Genomic DNA, 26,348 nt, shown 5'->3' with positions numbered 1-26,348 from the left:
GTCCTATCTCTCTCTCGAGCCAGTGCTGCGAAAGTGGAGTGCAAGATTGCGCTCCAGTAATCGACTGTTGTGGTCTGACCAACGAGTTGACACCGTGCGTTCTGTGTGCTGGGCCAGGACAGGGAGGAAGCCAGGCGCGCGTGTGTGAGCAGAACATGGGTCATCACAACAAATTACTTTATCCCGATCTTCCTCCGCATTATGGGACCGTAGGAACGCAGTCTGTGTGAGCCCATTTGGTTTTCTTGATAGTTTTTGGTTCTGGGAACTTTGGCCAGCCATAAAAATGGAGATGATAACTTTCATGTTGGCGAACCTTGCCTTCTTGAATATCAGGGGCAACATTTTCACCAGGTAAGATTATACATTTTTTGACTAGTGTTACAGAGAAGACCTTCCCATAAAATTTACTCGGGTTTTATTTGAATAGCGTATATTATTGAATTGGAGCCAATTGTTTCGTTCAAAAATAATTTGTGCGTATGTTGTAGGTCAGCTGTTGCGATGTTCTGATTTATCCTATAACATATACTACTGGTCGTTTAGAGTACCCTCAAAGCGTTTAGTGAATTTCTGCAAATTCAGTGTTTAGTTGGATTTAGATTTAGAGCACATTGAGGCCATAGCATCTGTTTCTAATTTAGCCTAGATCATTTTTCGATGGAAACGAATTCCTAACCTACATTTTCTGGATTGGTCCAATTTGCGTAAAATGAACTGATTATTAATGAATTCTACTCAACGCCCACATAGCTTTCGAGCAGTTACTGTACAGTTGAAGTGCTGTGGGACCCATAATCAACATACAGTAGACCTGCTGATCATATGGTCATATTAAAGATAGAGATAGAGGCTCAATCAATAGTGGATATGTGGTAAATAATGTAACATTATATCATGTGTGACAGATTTGGGTACAATGTCACACCATAACTTGTAGGCCCATTGAATTGAGGTCAAGTATCATGTGGTGTTCAGCATACTGCAGTTTAAAAATAATTATTTGTTTCATTTCAATAATTGCATTGCTTAAAATGAGTTGTTAATAACAATGAGATTATAATAACAACATGTTGTTACATAGTCATTTTGTAACTGATTTGTAATTGCATTGTAATAAAATTGAGTGCCCTTTGTTATAACACAAGTGGAACAAGGAACAATCCCTATATACACTCTTGTACAGTACTTACACAAACCAGTCAATCCCAAAATAACTATGCAATGTCAATGCAAATACTATGCAATTACTAAAGAGTTATGGAACAACATGTTTTTAATCAATGCTGTTATTAGAGTCATTGCATTGTTATGGTATAATAGCAACTTGATGTAAAGTCTTGTTAACACAAGGTTATTGTATTATAACGTCAGAAGATAAGAGCCCCAGTCTATATCCAATCACTGTTTAAATAAAATTTGTGAGTAAACATATATAAATACAATGCCTTTGGAAAGTATTCAGAGACCTTGATTTTTCCCACATTTTGTTACATTTAACAGCCTTCATCTAAAATTGATTAAATATTTTTTTCTCAGCAATCTACACACAGTACCCCATAGTGACAAAGCAAAAACATTTATTAAAAAAACAAACAGAAATACCTTATTTAAATAAGTATTCAGACCCTTTGCTATGAGACTCGAAATTGAGCTCAGGTGCATCCCGATTCCACTGATCATCCTTGAGATGTTTCTACAACTTTATTGGAGTCCACCTGTGGTAAATTCAATTGATTGGACATGATTTGTCTTGTTCAACCTCGTGTTGTGTTCCGGGGGTTGTGACTATTGTAGACCTCGCTGCAGCGTGTGTTCTTTCAAGTCTGATATGTTCATTCTTAACTCAAGATGTTTATACCCTTGGGTAAAAAGGGGCACTTTTTTTTTGAACCTTTATTTAACTAGGCAAGTCAGTTAAGAACAAATTCTTATTTTCAATGACAGCCTAGGAACAGTGGGTCAACTGCCTGTTCAGAAGCAGAACGACAGATTTTGTACCTTGTCGGCTCGGGGGTTTGAACTTGCAACCTTCCGGTTACTAGTCCAACGCTCTAACCACTAGGCTACGCTGCCGTCATGCTGACACGCTCTATGGGCTCCCTGGGGCGTGGCTAGTTATGGTTGTACACAGTGTAAAAGCTCTTCAAGTTACAATGTTTTCATTATAATGTCTTTAAAACCATTTTAATGACATCACAAAATATACATACATTTTCCATATTCCATCTCTCATCATTCCAAACATTTGGATGTTGAAATAAATTGTCCCAATGTCCATTGTTTGATGTTGAAGTTTTGGGCGGAAACCTCTTCTCTAACAAATTGACATTCCATTCACCCAACTAGAAATCAAAAGGAATCGTCTGTTGCCTACAATTTACCATCACGTGAGGTGTCATAAAACCCCCACACCCATCCCTCCCCCACTTCTACGGGTTAGAGGGCCCTATTGAACGCTGATCCACTGTAACCTGATCTTGGGATCCTCCCAAAAGAGTCATGACACAGTGCATGTGAGATCAAAAACCATGCCATGAGGTTGAAGGAATTGTCCATAGAGCTCAGAGAAAGGATTGTGTGGAGGCACAGATCTTTTATTTTTTATTTATTTTTATTAAAGCTTTATTTAACTAGGCAAGTCAGTTAATTAAGAACAAATTTGTATTTACAATGGCGGTCTACCACGGCTAAAACCCTAACCTTGATGACGCAGGGACTCCCAATGGGACTCCCAATCATGGCTGGTTGTGATATAGCCTGGAATCCATCCAGAGTCTGTAGTGATGCCTCTAGCACTGATATTCATTGCCTTAGACCACTGCTACACTCGGGATCTGGCGAAGGGTACCAAAATATTTCTGCAGCATTGAAGGTCCCCAAGAACACAGTGGCCTCCATCATTCTTAAATGGAAGAAGTTTGGAACCACCAAGACTCTTCCTAGAAACTGAGCAATCGGGAGAGAAGGGCCTTGGTCAGGGAGGTGACTGACAGAGGTCACTGACAGAGCTATAGAGTTCCCCTGTGGAGATGGAAGAACCTTCCAGAAGGACGTCCATCTCTGCAGCACTCTACCAATCAGGCCTTTATTTTAGAGATGCCAGACGGAAGCAGCTCCTCAGTAAAAGGCACATGACAGCCCACTTGGAGTTTGCCAAAAGGCACCCAAAGACTCTCAGACCATGAGAAACAAGATTCTTTGGTCTGATGAAACCAAGATTGAACTTTTTGGCCTGAATGCCAAGCGTTAGGTCTGGAGGAAACCAGGCATCATCCCTACGGTGAAGAATGTTGGTGGCAGCATCATGCTGTATGTATGTTTTTCAGCGCCAGGGACTGAGAGACTAGTCAGGATCGAGACAAAGATGAACGGAGCAAAGTACAGAGATATCCTTGATGGAAACCTGCTCCAGAGCACTCAGGACCTCAGACTGGGGTGAAGATTCACCTTCCAATAGGACAACAAACCTAAGCACATATTTTCCGAAGGCTCTGTATGTGAGCAAACAAAGCAAGTGAACATATCTCAATACTGTCTGTGAATTGACTGAACAGTTTGGCAGAGTGGGTGATATTAGAGTGACACACATCCTGGATCAGTCATTGAAACAGTCTCTAAACAGTAAACTGTTGACGTATGTGTCACGAATCCCACCGAAGATGGTGCCTCTTCCTGTTCGGGCGGTGCTCGGTGGTCGTCGTCGCCGGCCAACTAGCTCTCCGCCCCTGCGCTTTCTTTTCACCGATCCCCTTTTCTGTTTCATTTAGTTTTATCTGAGTAGTTGCACCTGTTTCTTGTTTAGGTTTAGGTTTTGGGCTATTTAAACCCGGTTGGCCAGCCAGCTTTTGTGCGGGCTTGTTTTCTGTTTTTTGATGTGTGTAATTTCTGTTGAAGTATTTTGTTCTCGAACCGTTTCGTCCTGTTGTTTTGGACTGGGTCTTATTGCACCCGTGTGTGTGGCGTTGACTGACACTGTTGTTTTGGGAATAAACATTCCACATATCAACTACCCTGCTCTCTGCGCCTGACTCCTCCACCCACTACTTCTAGAAGTACTTGACAGAAGCCCAAACCATACCCATGGAGTCAGCAGGAGCAGCGACCACTCCTCTTCCTTCGATGGAGGAGCGTGTCCTCCATCATACAGCCGTCCTCCATCGGATCGGTTCGGCGATGGATCTGTTGATGGAGAGGATGGAGCGATGGGAGAGGAGTGGTCTCCCGACATCCACCCCAGCTCCCCCACAGACTACGCAACCCACTCCTCCACCGTCATCGTCTGGTCCCAGCGCGTTGCGTCTCGCGCCCCTTAGGGAGTACGATGGAGCGGCGGCTTTGTGCCAGGGTTTTTTGCTCCAGCTTGAGTTCTACCTGGCTACCGTTCGTTGCTCTACCTGGCTACCGTTCGTCGTGAAGAGAGTGTGAGTCTCCTCGTCTCCTGTTTGACGGGTAGAGCCATGGAATGGGCAAACGCTGTCTGGAACGGCCAAGACACTTCTCGGGACCACTACCTGGAGTTCACCCGCCATTTTCGGGCCATGTTCGACCACCCTCCTGAGGGCCGAGCGGCAGGTGTGCGACTGTTTCACCTCAGACAGGAGACGAGGAGCGAGCAAGACTTCATCTTGGAGTTCCGAACTTCGGCTGCTGGTGCGGACTGGAATGACAGGGCCCTGATGGACAACTACCGATGCAGCCTCCGGGAGGACGTCCGCAGGCAGCTAGCTTGTCGGGAGACCACACTCTCCCTCGACGAGCTTATAGACATGTCGATCCGACTGGACAACCTGCTAGCTGCCCGCGGGCGTTCAGACGGGGTCCTGTCAGTTCCACCTCCCAGCCCTCCCGCTCCAACTCCGAAGGAGTTGGGAGGAGCTGCATCTAGGGGGACCGGGGGAGGAGGCTCCTCCTGCACCGACTGCAGCCGGAGAGGACACACTTCCAAACGGTGCTGGAGGCAGGCGGAACACTTCTCGGCCACCCCAGGTGAGTAGGCACCAAACTCACCCAGAGCTCCCTGTTGGTCACATGTTTTTATAATTTTTTTCCCCTGCGTTTTTTCCCTCTCTCCAGCATAAGGCGCTAGTCGATTCAGGCGCAGCTGGGGGTTTTATAGATCGTGGACTCGCCCGTAAGTTGGGGATTCCGTTGGTGCAGATAGACCCACCCTTCCCCGTGCACTCCTTAGATAGCCGACCGGTAGGGTCAGGGCTGGTCAGGGAAGCCACGCTTCCGCTGGACATGGTAACGCAGGGGGATCATAGGGAGCGGATCAGTTTCTACCTTATCGATTCACCTGTGTTTCCAGTGGTGTTGGGGATTCCCTGAATCTTTCCACGGAGCGCGTTTTTTCACGAAACTGGACCTCAGGAGCGCGTATAATCTGTGCGTATTCAGGATGGAGACGAGTGGAAAACAGCGTTTCGTATCACATTAGGCCACTATGAGTACCTCGTCATGCCGTATGGGTTAAAGAATGCTCCATCCGTCTTTCAATCTTTTGTAGATGAGATTCTCAGTGACCTGCACGGGCAGGGTGTGGTGGTATACATTGATGACATCTTGATCTATTCTGCCACATGCGCCGCATATGTCTCCCTGGTACGCAAGGGACTTGGGCGACTGCTGGAGCATGACCTATACGCCAAGGCTGAGAAATGTGTGTTCTCCAAACGAGCCGTTTCCTTCCTGGGTTATCGCATTTCCACCTCGGGGGTGGTGATGGAGTGTGACCGCGTTAACGCTGTGCGTAATTGGCCGACTCCGACCACGGTAAAGAAGGTGCAGCGGTTTTTAGGGTTTGCCAATTACTACCAGAGGTTTATCCGGGATTTTGTCCAAGTGGCGGCGCCTATTACCTCAATGCTGAAGGGGGGGCCGGTGCGTTTACGGTGGTCGGCCGAGGCAGATGGAGCTTTCAACCAGTTGAAGGCGCTGTTCACTGACACACCCATGTTGGCGAATCAGGACCCTTCGTTAGCGTTCATATTGGAGGTGGATCCGTCCGAGGCTGGGTTTGGAGCTGTGCTGTCACAGCGCTCGGGCACGCCACCGAAGCTCCGCCCCTGCGCTTTCTTTTCTAAGAAGCTGGGTCCGGCGGAGCGGACTATGATGTGGGGGACCGGGAGTTGCTAGCTATGGTAAAAGCCCTGAAGGTGTGGAGACACTGGCTTGAGGGGGCTATGCACCCTTTCCTCATCTGGACTGACCACCGCAAACTGGAGTATATCCGGGTGGCAAGGAGACTGAATCCTCGTCAGGCTAGGTGGGCCATGTTCTTTACACTATTTAGATTTACGATCTCTTATAGACCAGGTTCCCTCAACACTAAGGCCGACACGCTGTCCGTCTCTATGACACTGAGGACCGGTCCATCGATCCTACTCCCATCCTTCCAGCGTCTAGGCTGGTGGCTCCGGTGGTATGGGAGGTGGACGCGGACATCGAGCGGGCGTTGCGGTTGGAACCTGCGCCTTCACAGTGTCCTACCGGTCTCAGGTACGTGCTGCTTGGTGTCCGTGATCAATTGGTTCGGTGGGCTCACACACTACCTTCTTCAGGTCATCCGGGGATTGCGAGGACAGTGCGTGGTCTTAGGGGTAAATACTGGGGCCGACCTTAGCCAAGGACGTGAGGCTCTATGTCTCCTCCTGTTCGGTATGCGCCCAGAGTAAGGCTCCTAGAAACCTGCCTAGAGGGAAGTTACAGCCCCTCCCGGTTCCACAACGGCCCCAGCTGTCGGTGGACTTTCTTACTGATCTTCCCCCGTCTCAGAGGAACACTACAATTCTGGTCGTTGTGGATCGGTTCTCTAAGTCCTGCCGTCTCCTCCCATTGCCTGGTCTCCCTACTGCCCTACAGACTGCGGAGGCTCTATTTACCCACGTCTTCCGGCACTACGGGGTGCCGGAGGTTTGGAGGGCGTTTATGGAACATCTGGGGGTCTCGGTCAGCCTGACCTCTGGTTATCACCCGAGAGTAATGGGCAGGTGGAGAGAGTGAACCAGGAAGTGGGTAGGTTTCTGAGGTCGTATTGCCAGGACTGGCCAGGAGAATGGGCGAGGTACGTCCCATGGGCGGAGTTGGCCCAGAACTCACTCTGCCACTCCTCCTGGCTCCGTGGCATCAGAGTCAGACCGAAGTTCCTGCGGTGGATGAGTGGGTACAGCGCACCAGGGAGACCTGGCGGGCAGTCCAGGACGCTCTCAATCAGGCCGGTGGACGGCAGAAGAAGAGCGCTGACCTCCACCACAGTGAGGCCCCTGTGTTCGCCCCAGGGGACAGGGTCTGGCTCTCGACCCGAAACCTGCCCCTCCGCCTGCCCTGCCGGAAGCTGGGGCCATAGTGTGTGGGGCCATTTAAAGTCCTGAGGAGGATAAACGAGGTGTGTGTGATTTCTGTGGAAGTATTTTGTTCTCGAACCGTTTCGTCCTGTTGTTTTGGACTGCGTCTTATTGCACCCGTTTGTGTGGCATTGACCGACATTGTTGTTTTGGAAATAAACATTCCACATATCAACTACCCTGCTCTCTGCGCCTGACTCCTCCACCCACTACTTCTAGAAGTACTTGACAGTATGTTCAGTTACACAGGATTGCGAAGTGTTGCAATGTGTCCCAGGTCAAAAGGTTGTACAATGTTGTGTACTGGCAAATAAAATTAATCAACCTGGTAGCCCTCCTACCAGTCCTGACAACACATACCAGCAGAGGGTGTAATTGTTATTAGACGGTGATCTTTCACAGGCTTTTCTGAGATGTGTGTGTTTCTAATGAAGATATCAAATCAAACATATAATATATTATCCTCATGATCGTGATTCATTCGCATTTTTTCCCCCAACATACGATCCTTCACATATTTAATGTGTGAGGGTTTTGGAATAACAATCTGATAGTGCCTCTACTCTTTCTCTCCATGTATTATGAGCTTTTGTCAACAGCTTATTTTGTCACCATTTTGAATATTCTGGCAGAGTAGCTCTTCTGCTAGAGTTAAAAGGACAAAAGCTTAGTAGCCAAGTTACCTTGTTACCATATCTGGTATGCATTTTGCATGCTTTTCACTCTATCCATGTGTAATTTACCCTGCTCTGAGAGAAATCAACATTTGACAGTATTTCTACTCAGTCAGTTTATTACTATTTGAAAATAGCTTTCCACTTTTTCATAATTCATCCTTTTTTATCATTCTTTTCACTGGCCTACTAAACTATTAATTGTGTTACTACTTGACGTTGTGTTTTGACATGTTTTTTACAAAATAAGCCCGAGTCGTACTGGCACAATATCTCACTACCTTTGGTGTGAGTCACCTCTGTTAATAAATCTGGATCCAGGTGACATGCACTATAGCCTTGGGGGTGATACGCCTTAGAAGTAAGCCACTTACTGGATAAATTCTTTTCACTCTAAGAAGGAACAGATTTTGAAATAGCACACAAATTTCACTGCAACGTGATCTCACATTGTTATGGGATACATTTTTGTTGTTTTAATTAAATATTACGACTTATGATTACGTTCTCATATAATGTGTGTCCTGTAGAGCAGTTTATTTTACCCACACTGGGCCTAGGCTTACTATTTATTGATTTATTTTATTTTAATTGAATTTATTTTTCATTTCACCTTTATTTAACCAGGTAGAACATATCTGCATTTAAAACGGATGATTGTTGCAGTACACTGGAAGTATCACAAATATCACAATGTGAGGTAGCATTTATTCTTGTTAGCTTAGTGGGGTAGCAGTTGCATAGTCAGTGACCTCTCTTATGCCCTACTGTAAGACATGGGCGGCCCCATAGGCTAGATGACCTTAGTATGTCCTTAATGCATGCTCCATATGTGCATATCAAGCAGATGCTATTGCTGAGGGGTCCAGATATGTTCTAGCCAAATGACTGTGGGAGCACAGTTACACTACACTGGGTTTGTGATGGAAAGACCACAGTGTGCAGAGAGAGCTTTCACCTTAGAGAGGCTGCAGGGAATGAATTTGTCTGAAATGATAGATCTTGTATCTGTGCAATGCCACCATTTCATTCTCTACTGATTGGCATTTAAAAGGCTGTAGATTTAATTAGCTAGCTTTACGTGCTTTCACATTCAGGATTTACAACATTAACAATATAGGGCTACGCAAGGATGACTAGTGCTAGTGCGGTTCTCTTCTCTGTTCTCAGGTACAAATTGATGTCATTGTAGGAAGCTAATTACACTTGTTAGAGCTGGGGCTACATTACAAGGCTTTTTTAAAACTTTGTTTATTTATTTATCTAATAAATCTGTGGGAAGAAAAGCTGCTCCTTTTGTGTTTCGTCTCTTTCACCTCAGCACTCAGTGAATGTATCTGAAATGGCTCCCTATTCCCTTTATTGTGCACAAACCATGTCAAAAAGTAGTGCAATGTATAGGGAATAGTGTGCCATTTCGGACATACCCAATGTGTTAGCTCGTAAAACAGACGGTTAGCGAAACAGAGCCTCTGGAGATCCTGTTAATGAACCAAAATAAAAGACTAAGAGGAACAACATGAGCGGGAAATTGACTTTGAACTGTTATAACAGAGTTTGGAGGGGTGAGAGCAGGCCTAGTATGTTTAAAGAAACCCCCTTGAGACCAATCAAATGCTCTGCACCATTAGCATTTAATGACATCACATTTCCTTTACTGCATGCATAATGTGTATCCTGTTGTGCTATACACTGCACTGGAGTTACTACAGGTAGACCTACAACAGCTTTAAATAGGTCCCATCTCTTTATCAGTTAGGTTATTAAGTTAGAACACCTAGTTGCCGAAGAGGATGGCCACAAAGGGAGGCACCTCTTGGATATTCCAATATCTATAGCATACCAGTTGGAAATATAGCTGCAAGCTTTGGCCCCATAGTGCCACCATCAGGACAAATTGGACACATTCCCCTTTTATTTATTTATTTTATTTCACCTTTATTTAACCAGGTAGGCAAGTTGAGATCAAGTTCTCATTTACAATTGCGACCTGGCCAAGATAAAGCAAAGCAGTTCGACACATACAACGATACAGAGTTACACATGGAGTAAAACAAACATACAGTCAATAATACAGTATAAACAAGTCTATATACGATGTGAGCAAATGAGGTGAGATAAGGGAGGTAAAGGTAAAAAAAAGGCCATGGTGGCAAAGTAAATACAATACAGCAAGTAAAACACTGGAAAGGTAGATTTGCAATGGAAGAATGTGCAAACTATAAATAAAAATAATGGGGTGCAAAGGGGCAAAATAAATAAATAAATTAAATACAGTAGGGAAAGAGGTAGTTGTTTGGGCTAAATTATAGGTGGGCTATGTACAGGTGCAGTAATCTGTGAGCTGCTCTGACAGTTGGTGCTTAAAGCTAGTGAGTAGATAAGTGTTTCCAGTTTCAGAGATTTTTGTAGTTCGTTCCAGTCATTGGCAGCAGAGAACTGGGAGGAGAGGCGGCCAAAGAAAGAATTGGTTTTGGGGGTGACTAGAGAGATATACCTGCTGGAACATGTGCTACAGGTGGGAGATGCTATGGTGACCAGCGAGCTGAGATAAGGGGGGACTTTACCTAGCAGGGTCTTGTAGATGACATGGAGCCAGTGGGTTTGGCGACGAGTATGAAGCGAGGGCCAGCCAACGAGAGCGTACAGGTCGCAATGGTGGGTAGTATATGGGGCTTTGGTGACAAAACGGATTGCACTGTGATAGACTGCATCCAATTTGTTGAGTAGGGTATTGGAGGCTATTTTGTAAATGACATCGCCAAAGTCGAGGATTGGTAGGATGGTCAGTTTTACAAGGGTATGTTTGGCAGCATGAGTGAAGGATGCTTTGTTGCGAAATAGGAAGCCAATTCTAGATTTAACTTTGGATTGGAGATGTTTGATATGGGTCTGGAAGGAGAGTTTACAGTCTAACCAGACACCTAAGTATTTGTAGTTGTCCACGTATTCTAAGTCAGAGCCGTCCAGAGTAGTGATGTTGGACAGGCGGGTAGGTGCAGGTAGCGATCGGTTGAAGAGCATGCATTTAGTTTTACTTGTATTTAAGAGCAATTGGAGGCCACGGAAGGAGAGTTGTATGGCATTGAAGCTTGCCTGGAGGGTTGTTAACACAGTGTCCAAAGAAGGGCCAGAAGTATACAGAATGGTGTCGGTCCAAGAATTGAACCCTGTGGCACCCCCATAGAGACTGCCAGAGGTCCGGACAGCAGACCATCTGATTTGACACACTGAACTCTATCAGAGAGGTAGTTGGTGAACCAGGCGAGGCAATCATTTGAGAAACCAAGGCTGTTGAGTCTGCCGATGAGGATGTGGTGATTGACAGAGTCGAAAGCCTTGGCCAGATCAATGAATACGGCTGCACAGTAATGTTTCTTATCGATGGCGGTTAAGATATCGTTTAGGACCTTGAGCGTGGCTGAGGTGCACCCATGACCAGCTCTGAAACCAGATTGCATAGCAGAGAAGGTATGGTGAGATTCTAAATGGTCGGTAATCTGTTTGTTGACTTGGCTTTCGAAGACCTTAGAAAGGCATGGTAGGATAGATATAGGTCTGTAGCAGTTTGGGTCAAGAGTGTCCCCCCCTTTGAAGAGGGGGATGGCTGCAGCTGCTTTCCAATCTTTGGGAATCTCAGACGACACGAAAGAGAAGTTGAACGGCTAGTAATAGGGGTGGCAACAATTTCGGCAGATCATTTTAGAAAGAAAGGGTCCAGAATGTCTAGCCTGGCTGATTTGTAGGGGTCCAGATTTTGCAGCTCTTTCAGAACATCAGCTGAATGGATTTGGGAGAAGGAGAAATGGGGAAGGCTTGGGCGAGTTGCTGTGGGGGGTGCATTGCTGTTGACCGGGGTAGGAGTAGCCAGGTGGAAAGCATGGCCAGCCGTAGAAAAATGCTTATCGAAATTCTCAATTATGGTGGATTTATCAGTGGTGACAGTGTTTCCTATCTTCAGTGCAGTGTGCAGCTGGGAGGAGGTGTTCTTATTCTCCATGGACTTTACCGTGTCCCAGAACTTTTTTGAGTTAGTGTTGCAGGAAGCAAATTTCTGCTTGAAAAAGCTAGCCTTGGCTTTTCTAACTGCCTGTGTATAATGGTTTCCAGCTTCCCTGAACAGCTGCATATCACGGGGGCTCTTCGATGCTAATGCAGAATGCCATAGGATGTTTTTGTGTTGGTTAAGGGCAGTCAGGTCTGGGGAGAACCAAGGGCTATATCTGTTCCTGGTTCTACATTTCTTGAATGGGGCATGTTTAATTAAGATGGTTAAGAAGGCATTTAAAAAAATATCCAGGCATCCTCTACTGACAGGATGAGATCAATATCCTTCCCTAAGATAAGCTAGTTCTGTACTTCTTACCACAGTTGTCAAATATCAGAACGCAACAATTAACAAATAATGCAATATGATTGTAAAGTATTTTGGACCATTTTGAATGATGTTGACTACTTTAAAGGTCTTCTTCCAGGACTCTAGCTCTAACAATAGGGCGGTTCTCTTCTCTGTGAAAAGATGACGCCGACAGAGATGGTTGCCTCGCTTCGAGGCCTTAGGAATCTATGCAGTATTTTGTTTTTTTTAATAGATTATTTCTTACATTGTTAGCCCAGAAAATCTTAAAAGTTATTACATACAGCCGGGAAGAACTATTGGATATAAGAGCAACATCAACTTACCAACATTACGACCAGGAATACAACTTTCCTGAAGCGGATCCTTTGTTCGGACATTGGATCTAATCGCAGAGCTCGATCCAAAACAACGTCGCCGCAGACGAGGTAGACGGGGTAGACGGAGTGGCCTCCTGGTCAGGCTTCGAAGGCATGTTCACCGCCCACCGCTTCCGAGTATACTACTCGCCAATGTCCAGTCTCCAGATGGATGAAATTCGGGCAAGGGTTGCCTTCCAGGGTGACATCAGAGATTGTAACATTCTCTGTTTCACAGAAACATGGCTCTCTTGGGATATGTTGTCAGAGTCGGTACAGCCATGGGTTTCTTCATGCGTCGCACTGACAGAAATAAACATCTCTCTGGGAAGAAGAAGGGCGGGGGTGTATGTTTCATGATTAATGATTAATTGTGTAATCATAAAAACATACAGGAACTCAAGTCCTTCTCTTCACCTGACCTAGAATTCCTCACAATCAAATGCCGACCATATTATCTCCCAAGAGAATTCTCCTCAGTTATCGTCACAGCTGTGTATATACCCCCTCAAGCAGATACCATGAGCAGATGCCCTCAAAGAACTTCACTGGACATTATGTAAACTGGAAACCATATACCCTGAGGCTGCATTTATTGTCGCTGGGGATTTTAACAAAGCAAATTTGAGAACATGGTCACCAAAGTTCTATCAGCATATTGATTGTAGCACTTGCGCGGGCATGTCTGAGCCGCAATTCAACGGCTCAGACACGTGACGTACGTGGCAGGGTCTACAGGCACTTATGGACTACAAAAAGAAAACCAGCCACGTCACGGACACCAATGTATTGCTTCCAGACAAACTAAACACTTTCTTTGTCTGCTTTGAGGATAATACAGTGCCACCGAAATGGCCCACTAACAAGGACTGTGCACCCTCCCTCTCCTTTTCCGTGACCAATGTGAGTAAGACATTTAAACTTGTTTACCCTCGCAAGGCTGCTGGCACAGACAGAATCCCAAGCCGCGTCCTCCCAATTTGTAAGTCGCTCTGGATAAGAGCGTCTGCTAAATGACTTAAATGTAAATGTAAATGTACATCACCTGGGGGCAAACTACCTGCCCTCCAGGACACCTATAGCACCCGATGCCACAGGAAGGCCAAAAAGATCATCAAGGACAACAACCACCTGAGCCACAGCATGTTCACCCCACTACCATCCAGAAGGTGAGGTCAGTACAGGTGAATCAAAGCTGGGACCGAGAGTCTGAAAAACAGTTTCTATCTCAAGGCCATCAGACTGCTAAACAGCAATCACTAATTCAGAGAGGCTGTTGCCTACATAGAGGCTCACTAGTCATTTTAAACAATGGCACTTTAATAATGTTTACATATCATACATTACTCATCTCATTACGCATCTTATACCATCTATTGCATCTTGCCTATGCCGCTCGGCCATCGATCATCCATGTATTTATATGTACATATTCTTCTTCCATCCCTTTAGATTTGTGTGTATTTGGTAATTGTTGGGAATTGTTAGATTACTTGTTAGATATTACTGCACTTTTGGAACTAGAAGCACAAGCATTTCGCTACACTCGCATTAACATCTGTTAACCATGTACAGTAACTTGCAAAAGTATTCATCCCCCTTGGCGTTTTTCCTATTTTGTTGCATTACAACGTGTAATTTAAATAGATTTTTATTTGAATTTCATGTAATGGACATACACAAAATAGTCCAAATTGGTGAATTTTTTGTTGTTGTTGTTAATAATTCAAAAACAAATAAAACGGAAAAGTGGTGTGTGCACATGTATTTAACCCCTTGCTATGAAGCCCCTAAATAAGATCTGGTGCGACCAAATTGCCTTCAGAAGTCACATAATTAGTTAAATAAAGTCCACCTGTGTGCAATCTAAGTGTCACATGATCTCAGTATATATACACCTGTTCCGAAAGGCCCCAGAGTTGGCAACCATCAAGCAAGCGGCACCATGAAGACCAAGGAGCTCTCCAAACAGGTCAGGGACAAAGTTGTGGAGAGGTACAGATCAGGGTTGGGTTGTAAAAAATATCAGAAACTTTGAACATCCCACGGAGCACCATTAAATCCATTATTAAAAAAATGGAAAGAATATGGTACCACAATAAACCTGCAAGAGAGGGCCGCCCACCAAACCTCACGGACCAGGCAAGGAAGGCATTAATCAGAGAGGCAACAAAGAGACCAAAGATAACCCTGAAGGAGCTGCAAAGCTCCACAGCGGAGTATCCGTCTATAGGACCACTATAAGCCTTACACTCCACAAAGCTGGGCTTTACGGAAGAGTGGCCAGAAAATAGCCATTGCTTCAAGAAAAAAATAAGAAAGCACGTTTGGGGTTAGCCAAAAGGCATGTGGGAGACTCCCCAAACATATGGAAGAAGGTACTCTGGTCAGATGAGACTAAAATTTAGCTTTTTGGCCAGCAAAGAAAATGCTATGTCTGGCACAAACCCAACATATCTCATCACCCCGAGTACACCATGTTTTTCATCGGTAGGGATTGGAAAACTGGTCAGAATTGAAGGAATGATGGATGGCGCTAAATACAGGGAAATTCTTTCGGGAAACCTGTTTCAATCTTAAAGAGATTAGGGACTGGAATGGAGTTTCACCTTCCAGCAGGACAATGATCCTAAGCATACTGCTAAAGCAACACTCGAGTGGTTTAAGGGGAAACATTTAAATATCTTAGAATGGACTAGTCAAAGCCCAGACCTCAATCCAATTGAGTATCTGTGGTATGACTTAAAGATTGCTGAACACCAGTGGAACCCATCCAACTTGAAGGAGCTGTAGCAGTTTTTCCTTGAAGAAAGGGCAAAAGTCCCAGTGGCTAGATGTGCCAAGCTTATAGAGACATACCCTGAGACACTTGCAGCTGTAATTACTGCAAAAGGTGTCTCTACAAAGTATTGACTTTGGGGGGTGAATAGTTATGCATGCTCAAGTTTTCAGTTTTTGTTTGTGTTATTTCTTGTTTGTTTCATCTTCAAAGTGGTAGGCATGTTGTGTAAATCAAATGATACAAATCCCCCAAAAATCTATTTTAATTCCAGGTTATAAGGCAACAACATAGGAAAAATGCCAAGGGGGTGAATACTTTCGCAAGCCACTGTTTATGTGACCAATACAATTTTATTTGATAACAATATGTCCACTATGAGACAATGCACTTGCATACATTTTTGTCGGGTCCAACTTTGCCACCATGCATCCAAACAGAAGCCATACTCTACAGGTCAGCTACACTCACATCTCTGAGCATGTGTACCAAATTTCTTTGGATTTTGGTATATGGTCTGCACAACCGCATTTCTATTTGACCTCACAGGTTCAGCACATTTTGAGTTTGTGAAGGTAACAGTTACCTCTGAATTTAGACACCGCTAATTAGGTTAGTGATAGATTACAGCCATCAGTCATACTAAGCCTAGTTCATTACTCTAAAAACACATCCACAAACATACATTCAATGGTTTTAAAAGACAAAATAAAAAAGTGGCAGGTTTATTTCATGGGTATGTTTAAGTTACTATGTAATGACAAATGAACAAGGAGTAATATTAAAAGGGCTTCATTCGTTTGAATCTTGTTGATAAATCACCTCTGCATGTTCTGTGTGCTGTCTGTCTTCTTACAATACTCTCTCTTGTCTCTTTTGTTCAGGAGGGTGCAATGTTCCAAAGCATTATTCAAATAGACATGCATTAGAACATATATCAATAAGATTCTCAGTCTGGTAGAATAAGGAATTGTTTCTCTCTTAATCACATATCTATCTGAAACTTTTTAAACATCTCATGCCACTGAATACACCATATAGTAAATTGGATCAGTCAGAATGAGACTGTCTTGGCTCGGTGTCTCATTAGTCCATCAGTCCCAACAGTGCACACAGTGAGCCTTCTTAGTAGAGAACTCTGCCTCCTGGTGGTCTGTTTATGTGTGCACTTTGTGCTGTCAGTAAGCAGCACATAGAATATCAGGGTCAGAGTAGGAGTGCTGATCTAGGATCAGTTTAGCCTTTTATATAATGTTGAATAGGATAACATAGACAAGATTACATAGATAGGACCTAATCCTAGATCTACACTCCTACTGAGACGCTTTATGAGTACGGCTCCAAGATGCAAGGGTTTACATGAATCTCTTGAGTGAGATAGCTTTGTCCATTATTCCAAAATCCCTACTGGATAATAGGCACGGTGTAAAAATGTATTATTTTGATAAGTTTGCTCTTTTCTACAGTCAACAGTAAACATATTGTTTTTATTTCCACATTGTTTTTTGCATGCCCACCGATCTTGATTGCAAAGCTATGTTCAACATGAAAATGCAGCTTTCTCCTGTTTACTACTATCTTTGCCTCTCTAGCTTTCTTCCTTCTATGCTTCTCCAGTGCTGTGGACGCAGAGAGCTCAAGTGTGCTGTGTTTGTTCCCTATAGGGCCGAGCTGAGTGACATTGGGGACTATGTAGGTTCAGACATACAAATATCCTGGTTGCCTAATCTGGATGAGTTAATGAAGGGCTATGCACGAAATTTCCGCCCTGGGATAGGAGGTGAGTATGAGATCTACTGCTTGTGGCATTGGATTGCATTTCATCCCCTCACATTTACAACCATTCGTAGCATAGCAGGAACCGGGTATAAGCGTTTTCAAATTCATCATGCTCTATTCATCTTATTCAATTCCACTTCGCCCAAGAAAGTGCTTTAACTTATTTTTAAATCCTAGTTTAAAGACATATTTACCCATATGTAAATAATAGCTTTGAATGAATGAAAAGTTTTTGCGATTGAACATGATGCAAAAGATCACAAACAAAAGCAATTAAGTGTTGGAATGAGTTTGTGGAAGAGATTGAAATGATGCTTTGGAAATTGAAGACGTGTGTAGTATTGCTAAATAAAAGAAAGGAGCATTGCAGGAGAATGCCTTTGCTAAGAATGCCTGCCAAATGTGAAATATCCAATGTCCGCAGCATTAGATTTCTCAACCTCACAGCTTAACTCAGGTCAGCAGAGGTGAAAAAACATTGTCGATATAAGAATCCCCACCACCTTGCCAGGCCTTGTGAACCAGCAACAAGGCTACTGCAGCCAACAGCAAACAATTTGACATACTAGAATATAAGGTAAAATCTCCCTCAAAATCAAATCAAATCAAATTTATATCCCTTCGTACATCAGCTGATATCTCAAAGTGCTGTACAGAAACCCAGCCTAAAACCCCAAACAGCAAGCAATGCAGGTGTAGAAGCACCAGATATCACTCAGCACCAGATATCACTCAGATATCATCTAAGTGTTAAGACAGCTTCCATAAAGCCAAACTCGGCCATTGAAGAATAATAATATCAGTTGGTGTGGTCTTACTCTGTCTATTCAACTCACATCCCTTCACCATTTCATATCTTAAGGAAAGTGGTGCTACGATAGGCATCTAGAATCTATACAAATAAGTTGAACACTGGGCCTATCACAAAGAGCCATTTGTCAAAATGAGCTCGGTTTTAGCGACAGGCGGAGGGATTATGGATTTATTTTAAGTTTCATTGACTTTAACTGTCCTCCCACTTGTCAGTGCTGATGACTGCTCTCTCTATGGTGGGTAGGATAATGGCTACAGAACACAATTTGACGTAAATGGTTATGGGATGAGTACTAAATGACAGAGAATGGTAATATATGATTCCTTAATGTTCAGAATAAATAGCCTTCGGTAATCCTGATCTCCCTCCCTCTAGATTTTCTTAAAGTATCCACGATCTCAGCAGCACAAATTATGCTAATCATCGAGCAAACTATAACAGCATGCTAGCTATGTATGCACTTCGAAACTCACCACTGCGCAAGCCCATGAGACCCCCAATGTCATGTTTATGAATGTACATAGTGCTATGTTACTTCACTTAGAGCAATGTTAAATGGGGAAGTGGCCCTTGATCCTTGTCTAAGTGTGTTCTTGGGAAGGAGGGAAGGGATGGATGAAGGGAGGGAGCGAGGGAAGGAGGGATTATTTTCTTTTCTCACTTTTTTTTCCCACAGGCCCACCTGTGAATGTTGCCATGGCTATTGAAGTAGCCAGTATTGATCACATCTCTGAAGCCAACATGGTAAAGTGTAAATTCACCTGCAGGCCTTTCTACAGAATGGTTGCCATATTTCACTGCTACTGTACTGTTCCAGTAAAATGTGAAAACTACCACTTATGTGTCATCCACATCAGCCAATAGGGTTTCTAAAAAGTTAATGATACCCTGCCCTTTTCAGTAAGAGCATGAATGGCCCTGTTTCAATTCTTATGAAATGCATTCAACAGATTCAACCAGGTTGGTTTGGTTAAAAGCAATAGTCTTGTAACCTATATTGATTTTATCCAATACTATTCAGATCAGTGATTAACCAAAGGAAGGTAATATAGGACACATTTGAAAAGTTTTGAAACAGGCCTTTTATCCATCTCCTATTCTCCTAGTTACAGTACTGTCTGTACAGTACTGTCTCAACGTGATCCACCACTCTCTCACACCAGAGTTGGAAATGCCCTGAGCTCAGCTTTGTACCTTTGTGTCTGTGTGTGCATCTGTCTGTGCATGTGCATATGCTTATGCTTGTTCTTGTGTTACCATGTGTTACCGTGTGTGACCTCTTGGCAGGAGTACACCATGACCATTTTCCTGCGGCAGAGCTGGCGGGACGACCGCCTGTCCTACAACCACACCAACAAGACCCTGGGGCTGGACAGCCGCTTCGTGGATAAACTCTGGCTGCCCGACACCTTCATTGTCAACGCTAAGTCTGCCTGGTTCCACGACGTCACTGTGGAGAACAAGCTGATTCGCTTGCAGCCTGATGGGGTCATCCTTTACAGCAGCCGGTGAGGGCAAAGGGAGGAGGGTGAAGAGAACTAGGAGGAGGGGGGAGAAGAGTGGGGGGAGGGTTGAGGGGTTAAGGGAAGAGGAGGGAGGAGGGGGAGAGAAGATGGAGAGGGGGATGGCAGAGAGGGGAAGCAGGTGGAGGGGGTGGAAGAGAGATAAAAGGAGGGACAGAGGGGGTGAAGGTAATGTGTGAGGGGAAGGAGCATAGATTGAGTAGGAAAGGAGGAGGAGAAGGATGAAAAGGGTAGGAGAGATGGAAGGCATGGGGACAAGGCAGAGAAGAAAATGGTGTGAGAGGCCCCTTAATAACTTGCCGTAGCCTGATGTTAAGGCTATATAATGCCTAATGATAATGTCAAAGTGAGAATGACATTTAACCTACCGTTCCTTGTCAAGTTACCATTGTGGTTGATGTGGTTGTTTACTGAATTACTTGTTCTCCTCTCAGGATCACCTCGACTGTGGCGTGTGACATGGATCTGACCAAGTACCCCATGGATGAGCAGGAGTGTATGCTGGACTTAGAAAGCTGTAAGTGGATTTATACATTACATGGCCAAAAGTATGTGGACATCCCTTCAAATTACAGGATTTGGTTATTTTAGCCACACCCGTTGCTGACAGGTGTATAAAAGCGAGCACACAGGCATGTAATGTCCATAGACAAACATTGGCAGTAGAATGTCCCGTACTGAAGAGCTCAGTGACTTTCAACGTGGCACCGTCATAGGATGCCACCTTTCCAACAAGTCAGTTCATCAAATTTCTGCCCTGCTAGAGCTGCCCTGGTCAACTGTAAGTGCTGTTATTGTGAAGTGGAAACGTCTAGGAGCAAAATCGTCTCAGGCTCGAAGTGTTAGGCCACACAAGCTCACAGAACTGGACTGCCGAGTGCTGAAGCACGTATTGCGTAAAAATCGTCTGTCCTTGGTTGCAACACTCACTACCGAGTTCCAAACGGCTTTTGGAAGCAACGTCAGCACAAGAACTGTTTGTCGGGAGCATAATGACATTTCCATTGCCGAACAGCCGCACACAAGCCTAAGATCACCATGCACAATGCCAAGCACCGGCTGGAGTGGTGTAAAGCTCGCCGCCATTGTACTCTGGAGCAGTGGAAACGTGTTCTCTGGAGTAATATTTCCCACTTTACCATCGAGCAGTCCGATGGACAAATCTGGGTTTTCTGTTTTTCATGGTTTGGGCTAGGCCCCTTAGTTCCAGTGAAATGAAATCTTAATGCTAAAGCATACAATGAAATTCTAAACGATTCTGTGCTTCTAACTTTGTGGCAACAGTTTGGGGATGGCCCTTTTCTGTTTCAGCATGACAATATCCCCGTGCACCAGGTGAGGTCCATACAGAAATGGTTTGTCAAGATCTGTGTGGAAGAATTTGACTGGCCTGTGCAGAGCCCTGACCTCAACCCCATCGAACAACTTTGGGATGAATTGGAACGCCAACTTCGAGCAAGGCCTAATCGCCCAACATCAGTGCCCGACCTCACTAATTCTCTTGTGGCTGAATGGATGTCCCCTCAGAAATGTTTCAACATCTAGTGGAAAGCCTTTCCATAAGAGTGGAGGCTGTTATAGCAGCAAAGGGGCGACTAACTCCATATTAATGCCCATATTTTTGGAATGAGATGTTCGACAGCAGGTGTCCACATACTTTTAGCCATGTAGTGTATGTACCGCTCTTCTTGATGGGTGGAAGTCAATACCAATAGTCTGTCATGTTCCCTAGCACTCTTAATGGATGGATCTCAATAGTCTACAGCATGATTATTTATTTCCCAATTCGAAGTTGGTTTCCTTTTCTCCCTGGTAGTTCAGTGATCGATTATTGTAATTGTTAGGCCAGGTAATTCACTCACCTGATCTCCTAAGTCTGAAACAGTCCCTTATTAAACTTAAGGGTCTAAACATGCAATGCTGTGGCTCTGCAGGGACATAGTTGAACAACCCTGCTCTACAGAGGAAACAGGACAGGAAACCATTTTACTCCCATATTGTGTATAATGAGTACCAGAAGCAAGGCAAGGGTTAATTCACTACACATTCATTGAAAAATCCAATAATACTTCATTGTTGTTGGGATGTTTGTTTGTTGACTGTTTGTTTTTTGACTGTTTGTTCCAGACGGCTACTCCTCAGAGGATATTGTGTACCACTGGTGTGAGAGTCAGATACACATCCACGGACTGGACAAATTGGAGCTCTCCCAGTTCACCATCATCGACTACAAATTTGTCACAGAGACTATGAACTTCAAATCCGGTGTGCCACCCCCCCCCTCTATCCTCGTTTCACTATCACCATGGTTACTGTACTGAACAGCCAGTGGGATGTCTGTGAGATTCCTCTTCACTTTTATATACAGAGCTCTAAAAATATGCCTCTTTCACTGTACAGCGCCTCCCCATGCTTTTGAACATGTAGGATGCCTATAGATAATTTTTTAACTAATATGTTTTGAACCCAGACTCCTCTGTGGGTATTTTATATTCACAGACAGAATGGCTCATGTTATTTAGGAGAGGAGACTTATGAGGGGAAGGGAGGAGATTGTATGTTATGACTTCTTCAAGTGAGAAATATGGTACAGCCAGGAGGATGTGCCCCCACCCCTGACTCTGTTTTCTTTCAAGGTTTCTTCCTTCTAGAGACTTTTTCCTTTTAACTTCTTTGGGGTCTTGTTCTTGGTCAGGTTACCGTAGGACTTTGTGACAATTGTTGATCTAAAAAGGGCTTTATAAATAATTTTGATTGATTGACTGATTGATCAAATAGCTTATGTTGGTCTACTTTTTCGCTCCAAGCCGGACGTTTCCCGCGGCTCAGCCTTCGCTTCCAGTTGAGACGTAACCGAGGTGTCTACATCATCCAGTCCTACATGCCCTCCATCCTATTGGTCGCCATGTCCTGGGTGTCCTTCTGGATAAGCCAAACAGCAGTCCCGGCTCGTGTATCCCTGGGTTAGTATCATGTTAAGAGTATTCTGTTAGTGATATTGGTGAAGTGGAGGCTACTGAGTGGAGAACAGCTCATAATAATGACCAGAATAGAGCAAATGGAATGGCATCAAACACCTGGAAACCATGTGTTTGATGTATTTGATGCCATTCCACTGACTCCGCTCCAGTCAATACCACAAGCCCGTTTTCCACAATTAAGGTGCCATCAACCTCCTGTGTATTGGTGGCAAAGTCTGCAATCTAGTTTGCACGGAATGCGGCCATTAGCTTGCTGCGGGTATGTTAGTAGAGATACTGTATGAGTGTTAAGAAAACACAGATGAATGAGACAGCAAGAATAATTGAAAGTGAACTGAATGTGTCTGCGTGTATATTGAAAAATAGACAGTACTAGTCAAATGTTTGGACACACCTACTCATTCAAGAGTTTTTCTTAATTTTTATTATTTTCTACATTGTAGAATAATAGTGAAGACATCAAAACTATGGAATAACACAAATGGAATCATGGAGTAACCAAAATAGTGTTAAACAAATTCAGATGCTTCAAGGTAGCCACTCTTTGCCTTGATGACATCTTTGCACACTCTTGTTATTCTCTCAACCAATTTATTTAAATTAACAGATGTGCCTTGTTAAAAGTTAATTTGTGGAATTTCTTTAGTTCTTAATATATTTGAGGCAATCAGTTGTGTTGTGACAAGGTAGGGGTGGCATACAGAAGATATCCCTATTTGGTAAAAGACCAAGTCCATATTATGGCAAGAACAGCTCAAATAAGCAAAGAGAAACGACTTTAAGACATGAAGGTCAGTCAATCTGGAAAAATTCAAGAACTTTGAAGGTTTTTTCAATTGCAGTCGCAAAAACCATCAAGCGCTAAGATGAAACTGGATTTCATGAGGACCGCCACAGGAAAGGAAGACGCAGAGTTAACTCTGTTGCAGAAGTTCATTAGAGTTACCAGCCTCAGAAATTGCAGCCCAAATAAATGCTTCAGAGTTCAAATAGACACATCTCAACATAAACTGTTCAGAGGAGACTGCGTAAATCAGGCCTGTCTGGTCGAATTACTGCAGAGAAACCACTACTAAAGGAAACCAATACAAAGAAGAGGCTAGCTTGGGCCAAGAAACACGAGCAATGGACATGAGATAAGTGTAAATTTGTCCTTTGGTCTGATGAGTCCAAATGTAAGATTTTTGTTTTCAATCGTTGTGTCTTTGTGAGCATATGTGGGCACTCCTTCAAGACTAATAAAGCATTCCAGGTAAAGCTGGTTGAGAGAGTGCCAAGAATGTACAAAGCTGTCATCAAGGCAAATGATGGCTACTTTGAAGAATCTCAAATATAAAATATATTTAGATTTGATTAACACTTTTTTGGTTACTACATGATTCCATATGTGTTATTTCATAGTTTTGATGTCTTCACTATTATTCTATAATGTAGAAAATAGTAAAAATAAACAAAAATCCTTGAATGAGTAGGTGTGTTCGAATTATTGACTGGTACTGTATGTTGCCCTAGAACTTGAAGAAATAAAGTGCATTATCAGTGAGACATATATTAATAGTTGTGATATACATGACAACATATTTGATTAATGAAAAATGTGAAACCTTCGTTACAGTTCTAGTTGTAGATTCTTATCTTAGGTTGTTTGTGGTGCGTAGACCAAAAAGTAATCCGTAATGAATAGAAAAAAGGTTTGTACTCTATCTTTGCAGTGAAATAAATTAAATTTATATATAAATTTAATCTTAAACAAGATGGAATTATTTATCTTTCACTTTTTTATTTCACTGCAAAGATTGAGTCTGGACCTCTTTTCTATTCAAAATAAATATTTAATTTCCATATATATTTTGATAAAGGGATCACCACTGTGCTCACCATGACCACTCTGATGGTGAGTGCCCGCTCGTCTCTCCCTCGAGCCTCGGCCATCAAAGCGCTGGATGTGTACTTCTGGATCTGCTACGTGTTTGTGTTCGCAGCGCTCATCGAGTATGCCTTTGCTCACTACAACGCTGACTACAGGCTCAAAGAGAAGGCCAAGAGCAAGGCCAACAAGATGAGCTCAGAGGTAAGAAGGGAGGACAGCGCTCCCCAACCTGTGGTGTTTAGTGCTAGGCCCGTTCCTTATTTGATCCATTTGTACCACAACATTCATTCAATGTTCATACGGTGTTCAAGGGACATTGGGTTGACACAAAAAGTGCAAAAAAGGTAGTAAGAACCTGCAAGCACTTGAATTCTTAACATGCAAGCTTTCCTTTGGTGTGAGGTAAAGATGCTTCACAAAGGGATTGACTTGTAGCTTTTCTCTATTGATATTTCTTCAGTCGATCGTGAAGAATGGGAAGCAGGCCATGGTGCTCTTTTCCCTATCTGTGGCCGGAATGAACCAGGGCCTGATGGTCTCCAGCCGCCGTCCACAGCGCTCCGGTGCCGAGACCCCCGCCGAGGAGGACGTGGAGCATAGGAGGGGGCGGGGGGCCAGAGCGTCAGTAGAGAGAGAACAGGAAAAGAAGTGCTGTAGTTGCTGTTCTAAGTGTTGTTGTGATTGTAAGCCTCTCCAAGCTGACACCATAGATGTCTACGCCAGGGCCGTGTTCCCAGCCACCTTCGCCATCGTCAATGTGATCTACTGGGTGGCATACACAATGTGAGTTGGGAGGACTAAAGACAGGCATCACCGCCAAGGACGGGTGTACCGTACATAAGGGAAAACGGGCCACTTTGAATTCAGTGACTTATATATTGGCACCGATGTAAACAAGGCTTCCTTAAGAAGAACTGTATTCATGTATACAGTAATATGGTGAAGTAAGGACCTGGTAAATAGCAGATAGACAAACAAAATCAGATGAGGTATATGGACATGTTCTGAAGTACAACTAAGTTACGTACAATGGAGCCTTGAGTGGTCGCCGATGTCTTATCCTGAGTGAGGCTCACTGTATGATAACCCAACAACAGGCTTTTAACTCCAAAACCCTCCACTAGCCACCCTACCCCTACCCCTACTGCTCTAATCCCTTTCAATACTGATCGCTACCCACGAAGCCACAGCAATGTACTGACATCCAGCTATGTCCTATTAGCGCACATGTATGAACTCTGCTCACACCAGCAACATACACAGCATGCTAATGTCTCATTGCTGAAAACAAATGCGCACAACAATTGCTATTTGCTTAACTCACAAACACATCTGTGGATGGACTAACTGTTGAAAAAAAGAAACTGTCCAAACTTCATAATGATGAGATGAGGTGTAGTCTATTATTCTGCATGGCTGATGCCCCCCCCCCCTTCACCGTCCCAACACCCCACTTCTTTTTTTCCCTCTTATAATTCCGCCCGTTTTTCCACTCCAGTTTGTTTTGGGCTTCAGAGCATCTTATCTCCTCTTGCCAGGTCTTCCTGTTTCCTGATTATTATTATTATTAAAGGACTTCCTCCACTACCTGGGTATCTCCAAGCTGGAAATGTTCCCTTTGGAGTTTTAATGCCTCTGCTTAAAGTTTAAGAACAGTTGTTTATCATGATTGTCTTGAGAACATCTACAATCACATGTACTTGTAATGGCAGATTTCCTCCTCTTCGTCTGAAGAGGAGTAAGGATCGGACCAAGATGCGGCGTGGTAAGTGTTCATTACGATTTTAAAAATAAAATCACTGAACACTATGAAATACAAAAACAATAAACGAATACGTGAAATAACCCAAACCGAAACAGTACCGT

At 43.8% G+C, this 26,348-nt stretch overlaps 1 protein-coding gene across 2 annotated transcripts; it reads left to right on the top strand.

Annotated features, from left to right (window-relative positions):
• On the top strand, nt 1-26,069 carry LOC118360932 (gamma-aminobutyric acid receptor subunit delta-like). Of its 2 annotated transcripts, XM_035740507.2 has the most exons (9): nt 1-354; nt 17,180-17,295; nt 18,785-18,852; nt 19,396-19,616; nt 20,066-20,148; nt 21,759-21,896; nt 22,439-22,594; nt 24,472-24,683; nt 24,943-26,069. In XM_035740507.2, the coding sequence occupies exons 1-9, from the start codon at nt 287-289 to the stop codon at nt 25,267-25,269; spliced, it is 1,389 nt and encodes a 462-aa protein (XP_035596400.1). In that variant the 5' UTR covers nt 1-286; the 3' UTR covers nt 25,270-26,069. The 2 variants fall into 2 exon arrangements, with proteins under 2 accessions (XP_035596400.1, XP_035596401.1); XM_035740508.2 differs by lacking the exon at nt 17,180-17,295.
• The last annotated feature ends 279 nt before the right edge of the window (nt 26,070-26,348 follow it).

The sequence above is a fragment of the Oncorhynchus keta genome, chromosome 28, assembly GCF_023373465.1.
Source record: "Oncorhynchus keta strain PuntledgeMale-10-30-2019 chromosome 28, Oket_V2, whole genome shotgun sequence".
Classification (NCBI taxonomy): Eukaryota; Metazoa; Chordata; class Actinopteri; order Salmoniformes; family Salmonidae; genus Oncorhynchus; species Oncorhynchus keta.
This window is presented reverse-complemented; position numbering and strand designations above follow the sequence as displayed.

Bases quoted from the DNA above. Each gene is read 5' to 3' on its own strand.
- LOC118360932 (XM_035740507.2), top strand. From the start codon at position 287: ATGGAGATGATAACTTTCATGTTGGCGAACCTTGCCTTCTTGAATATC. The intron at 18,853-19,395 runs GTAAAGTGTAAA...ACCTCTTGGCAG, and splicing joins ACATCTCTGAAGCCAACATG to GAGTACACCATGACCATTTT. The intron at 21,897-22,438 runs GTGTGCCACCCC...TTTCGCTCCAAG, and splicing joins GACTATGAACTTCAAATCCG to CCGGACGTTTCCCGCGGCTC.